Genomic DNA, 6,049 nt, shown 5'->3' with positions numbered 1-6,049 from the left:
TAAAACATTGCCTTTGCTGTTTGCACTCTACCCACTGAAGCGCAGAAAGGACAAACAATGCCTATTTCTCTTTTGCACTCTCCCAGTCGCGCCGCCGCCTTAGCCTCCGCCTCCGCCTCAAGCTCTCTTCGCAGCCAATTGTTTCCCTTTATCCACCAACGTTTCCAGGTTTTCCGCTCTCTTCGCAGCTGCTTGCTATCCGATTTCAGTTTAAATTTTATTTCCGCCGTAATTCTTACTTTTTTTTTTTTGGTTCTTACCGCAGAATCGGGTGTTCTTCACTTGTAAACTTCCTGGAATCTCTTCTTGTTGTTCCTTAGTTCCTGTTAGAGCCATGGCTGGAACAGAGACCGATATCCAAGCTAGTGTTTCTTCTGTGTCGACTGGTAATCTTTAGTGTACTTATTTTTCTTTCTTCAATTTGAAAGTTAACATCTACCCGTTTCACCGTTTGAGCCTTTCGTTGAGTACAGAAATCAATTTTAATTTATACTTTTAATTTCATTGTTACGTACTTCTTTCTTTGAGAACATACTGAATTACGATAAAATTTCGCCACCGAGTTGAAATAAGTTATTTTTTTTTTCTCGGCCTTGTCTGTAAGCGTTCTTTATTTTGCACATAAGCTTATTCTTTTCAGAAAAATTCATGCCTGTGATTATTACTTTTGTTCTCTCAGGCACAAAACAGGCATTGATATCACTCTCAGATAAGAGAGACCTTGCTCTCCTTGCAAATGGCCTACAAGAGTTGGGGTAATTAGTAAAATAAATATTTGATTAAGGCTGAAAAGAAAAATGAAAATAAATTCAGCAAAGCTTGTCCTTTATATTGATCATGATATGACAACACAAGGATCTGCCTATTAATTCTAGGCATTTTCTAGTATTCTATCAATTCTTTTGTGTTGCTAATAGGATTTGACTGGCATCAACTGGTGCCAGTCCTCTGCATACTATCTCTAATTGTTACAGATTGCTTGCTATAGGTATACTATTGTATCAACTGGTGGAACTGCTGCTGCTTTAGAAAAAGCCGGAATCCCTGTCACTAAAGTCGAGCAAATCACAAATTTCCCTGAAATGGTACTATCTTTTTAAAAATATGTTACCACTGATAATATACATGTTTCTCATTGTCTTAAATTGTTGTTGTTTGCAGCTAGATGGAAGAGTAAAAACACTACATCCAAGTATACATGGTGGCATTCTTGCTAGAAGAGATCACAATCATCACATGGAAGCTTTAAATGCTCATGGGATTGGTATGTACCAATCATTTACCATAGACAACATGCAGTGATTTTTGGGTATTTAAATTTTTGGAGGTGTCTTACATTTTTATTTTATTTAAATGCTTCAATTTGTGCAAACTGGAAATTATTCTTACTTAAAAATAATTAATTAGACTCCCAGTGTTATGATTTCATTCTTTATAGGAACATTTGATGTGGTGGTGGTGAATTTGTATCCCTTTTATGACAAGGTTACTTCATCTAGTGATATCTCTTTTGAGGATGGGATTGAAAATATTGATATTGGTGGACCCACCATGATTCGAGCTGCCGCCAAGGTTATTTCTTTAACTCTCTTCAGAGATTGTTTTCTTGTATATCCATCCCTCCGTGGTGCTTTTTTTAAAAAAAAAATCTTGTATTCTGATAGTTTGTCCATGCAACAGAATCATAGAGATGTGTTGGTGGTTGTTGACCATAATGACTATCCTGGCCTTTTGGAATTTCTAAAAGGAAATCAAAGTGACAAGGGTCAGTTCCGTAAAATGCTGGCATGGAAAGCTTTCCAGCATGTTGCCTCATATGATGCGGCTGTTTCCGAGTGGCTCTGGAAGCAATCCAGTGGAGGTAAATTTATTTTATTTGGGAAAGAATATTCAATGTGGTTGTTCCCTTTGGGAACTCAAAATAGTGTGCAAGTTCTTGATTGACACTTACGGAAGATGATAGGGTGGAGCGTTGGGCAAATTTGTAGCGAACAGATCAATTATAGGATAGTTATATGAATAAATTGTCTTTTGTATTTTGGAGGTTTTGATGTCGGATGTTTCATATATGAACTTTTTGGGGGCATTTATGAAGTTTTGGGGGCAATCCTAGTATTTCTTGTATGCACAGTTCCACATTTATGAACTTTTTGGGGCTTGAGGTTTAGGGTTTTGATAAACCTAAACCCTAACATAATGCTTGAGAGGTTTAAAATTTCAGGAACATACATATTCTCTTTTTTTTATTTATTCTTGTCTACTCAATCATTATGAAAATTATCATTGAATTGAAAAAGTTATTTGTTTCAATTTTTTAATTTTAGGTGACATCTTTCCACCTAGCTTTACAGTTCCTCTGTCTTTAAAATCAACACTTAGATATGGAGAGAATCCACACCAAAAGGCTGCATTTTATGATGATAAGAGTCTTTCTTTGGTGAAGGCTGGTGGGATCGCAACCTCTATTCAACACCATGGCAAGGTCAATACTTTCAAAATTTTAATATTTCACACATTCTTCCTTTTGTTTTATTGTTGGCCATGGTTTGTGCCTTTTGAAGTGAGAATTTTCTTCTTATCACCTCTGTTCCACTAAAAAGTTGCAAAATTTTCTGTGGTCATCAAAATTTCTGAAAATTTCTCGCTTTGAAAAAAAATCTGAAACTATGCTAACAAGTATAAAAATGGGACTTCATCTGCTTTTTTTCCTAGAAGTAAGAAATTTTTTAGAAATAGGTCCAGATGTTCTCTTGTAAAGTTATTTGAAAAATTCCCATTTTCCAAAAGGATATCTGTATATAAAGTTTTTATCAGTACAAAGTTGTCTTTCAAAACTTAATCATTCTCTTTGTTTTTCTTTTATCTAGGAAATGTCATATAACAATTACTTGGATGCTGATGCGGCTTGGAACTGTGTGTCAGAGTTTGATGCACCCACATGTGTGATTGTGAAGCACACTAACCCATGTGGGGTCGCTTCGAGAGTGAACATTCTTGAAGCTTACAGACTAGCAGTCAAGGCTGATCCTGTTAGTGCCTTTGGTGGTATAGTTGCATTTAATACTACCATTGACGAGGTATAGTATATCTGCACCAATATTTCTTTTGAAAAAGAAAAAGTAAATGACAATAGCATTTGTGTTGGGCATTAAAAGTTCTCTTTCTCTTACACATGCTCGTGCACACACTAACAAACAGAGAGACTCATGGATCCTCCTCTCTCACAAATGGTTCCTCTTGTCTCTCAACCACAACTGCAATTAAATGCCTATTTTGGTATTAAAGAAAAAGAGCCTCCTACATCTGGTGCTGTGTTGCATTGCAAAACTGAAATCTTTTTCAAGTTATAAATTTCCACCTTAAATTTAACCTTTGATCCATGCCCCTCCTCTCACTGCATTGGAGGGAAGGAGAAAAATTATTTTGTTTTTCACCCTTGTCCAATCCACTGAACACTCATGCAGGATCTTGCAAGAGAAATCCGTGAGTTTCGAAGCCCGACAGATGGTGAGACCCGGATGTTCTATGAAATAGTAGTAGCACCAAGTTATACACCAAAGGGATTGGAAATCCTTAAAGGCAAATCAAAGACACTAAGAATTCTCGAGGCGAAAAAAACTGGCAAGGGGTTGCTCTCTCTGAGGCAGGTTGGAGGCGGCTGGCTGGCCCAGGAGTCTGATGACACGACCCCTCAAGATATCTCCTTCAAGGTCATGTCTCAGCAGGCCCCGCAGGAGGAAGAGTTATCTGATGCAAAGTTTGCTTGGCTCTGTGTTAAGCATGTCAAGAGCAACGCCATTGTCATTGCCAAGGTTTGTTTTCTCATGTTTATTTTCTAAACTAATAGTTCAAGAATTTTCCCTTTTGAGGAACGGCGGGCAGGGGAGGGTGGGGGGGCACAACTCATGGGTACCTTGTAATGTGAAACAAGAAATATCAGTACAGTGCTACAAGGATGATAAATTGTCACACACACACACACCCCCTTTCTACTTAAGAAAAAACCTTAACTACCCTCCCTTGTTGCTTATTTGTCAATATTAATGGAACATGAGAGATTACTGGTTTTATATGTTGTTAGGATATACATTTATCTCGATGATTGTTAAGGGAATAAGACTTTTCTAAAGAAAAAATTCACTCTTATTTAATGGAACAACACTTGAAGTTTTTGCTTATTGTATAGAATAACTGTATGTTGGGAATGGGAAGTGGCCAACCAAACCGATTGGAAAGCTTACGGATTGCTTTTAGAAAAGCTGGTGAAGACGCCAAAGGAGCTGCCTTGGCTAGTGATGCATTCTTCCCATTTGGTAATTCTATTAATTATTTTATTTTTTTATTTTGCAAACAGAGCACTCTATTTATTATTATTTGCTGGAATTGTATTGCATTTGCAAATTCTCTTAATTTTTAGGGAGGAGAGATAATTTAGCTGAGTGTCCATTCTTTACTATAATTATTGTTTTGGGGAGAAATTCTTCCTTTTTTATTTTGCAATATCTTGTTTTAATATGCAATGAGCGGTTGCAGTAGAGGAATTGAACAGAAATAAGTGGAAAGAAGATATTGGAAGGAGTGGAACCAGAAACTGAGAAGAAATTATTACTTGTGCCCTGATATATGGTCTACACAAGTATTGAATATGCTGGGAATTGTTGACTGAGAAATGTACTTAAATAGCCTTTAAAAGCGCACACTATTTATTGCTTGCTCATCCTGACGATAGGCATCTTGAAAATATGTATATTGACAATAGATAGTTCTCTCTTTTTTTTTGTAAAGTTCTGTTCATTATAACCAAACCTTGATTCAGAAGAGGCTTGATTTTGTCGTATAATATTTGTTTTAATTATCCTGATTGTAAAATTGCAGCCTGGAAGGATGCAGTAGAAGAGGCTTGTCAAAACGGAATTGGGGTCATAGCTGAGCCGGGAGGTAGCATTAGAGACAATGATGCAGTCGATTGTTGCAACAAATATGGGGTTTCTCTTTTATTCACTAACATTAGGCACTTCAGGCATTAATTAAAGGATTCGATTTGTAATCCGAGAATAAAATAAACTAGGAAATGTGGTGCTAATTGGAAGTACTGGGAGTCGGAAAAATAAAAAGAAGCTTACAATTTTGGTTTTAATAGTAAGCTTGAATGTTTTTATGAGTGTACTGGAGACCCAAATGTTACAAACGCCAAATTGTTGTGTATGCTGTATAACTGGAGCCCGATGCAGAGATTGGGATACTTTTGGCCTGTTTCTCTAAACTTTTATTACCTAGTATAATCAATTAATTTAATATCATGGTACATTTTCATCACCTTTTTAGTCCTTTCTTCTTAGGGTAAGCATTAGTTTGTAAATTGTATTTATAGTTCTCCTTTTGTTTTTTGAGGTAAGGTGGCAAATAGTTCTCCTTTTGTTGTTGGGTGTCACATTGAACTCGTTATTTCCACGTAATGCTGTTGACTACAGTCTCTCTCTCTCTCGATTCATGAACAATGCAGGATAAGACCGAGGTGCTGGAACAAAATCAAACCAAACACTTGTCTGGTCGGTTTTTCTTGTCAGAACCGTACTCTGTCATTGCTGTGAACGGCCCCCTCAACCTTTTCATGTTAAAACAATACACGTTAGTACCTACGGGTTTTGACTTCAAAAAGAAACAATTGTTGCTGCTCCTTTGCCGACCTTGGTACGAACCGCTCAAGTTTATCCTATCTCGCTCATAGACTACTATTTGCTTGCCAGCTAATTTGGTAGTAGTGTACACGTGGCGGTACAATGCTCCAACCTCGACACCTGGCATTAGCATCTTTCGTCATTATATTAACCCCTTGGAAACAGCAGTCTATTCCAACAACGGTGTTAAGGAAGGCTTACTTGTTTTGTAACAGCATATCCATTCAAACCACCTCTTACTTTCTTTGTTTGTAACAATGGAGTTGAAGAAGGCTTCTCTTTGTGCCTTTTTTGTGGTTCTCCTCCTCTTGTCCTCCCGTAAGACCTTTTTATACGCTTGTTTTGTGTGTACATTATATTGGCAAAGTGCT

The 6,049-nt window shown here is 37.1% G+C and overlaps 1 protein-coding gene across 1 annotated transcript; it reads left to right on the top strand.

The window, feature by feature from the left end:
* LOC144569156 (AICARFT/IMPCHase bienzyme family protein) lies at nt 1–5,300 on the top strand. Its single transcript, XM_078319360.1, has 12 exons — nt 1–168; nt 266–386; nt 680–755; nt 989–1,085; nt 1,162–1,264; nt 1,439–1,572; nt 1,681–1,861; nt 2,325–2,482; nt 2,868–3,077; nt 3,465–3,812; nt 4,187–4,313; nt 4,876–5,300. Exons 1-12 carry the CDS (start codon nt 58–60, stop codon nt 5,025–5,027), a joined length of 1,818 nt encoding a protein of 605 aa, XP_078175486.1. The 5' UTR covers nt 1–57; the 3' UTR covers nt 5,028–5,300.
* The last annotated feature ends 749 nt before the right edge of the window (nt 5,301–6,049 follow it).

The sequence above is a fragment of the Carex rostrata genome, chromosome 18 (genome assembly GCF_964058835.1).
Source record: "Carex rostrata chromosome 18, lpCarRost1.2, whole genome shotgun sequence".
NCBI lineage: Eukaryota > Viridiplantae > Streptophyta > Magnoliopsida > Poales > Cyperaceae > Carex > Carex rostrata.
Note: the sequence above shows the minus strand (reverse complement) of the source record. Positions and strands in the feature narration are given on the sequence as shown.

What these genes read in the sequence shown, in the direction of transcription:
- LOC144569156 (XM_078319360.1), top strand. Translation starts at nt 58, where the DNA reads ATGCCTATTTCTCTTTTGCACTCTCCCAGTCGCGCCGCCGCCTTAGCC. An exon ending in TTATCCACCAACGTTTCCAG is followed by an intron (nt 169 to 265) that starts GTTTTCCGCTCT and finishes TTCTTACCGCAG; the next exon opens with AATCGGGTGTTCTTCACTTG. An exon ending in CTATTCAACACCATGGCAAG is followed by an intron (nt 2,483 to 2,867) that starts GTCAATACTTTC and finishes TCTTTTATCTAG; the next exon opens with GAAATGTCATATAACAATTA.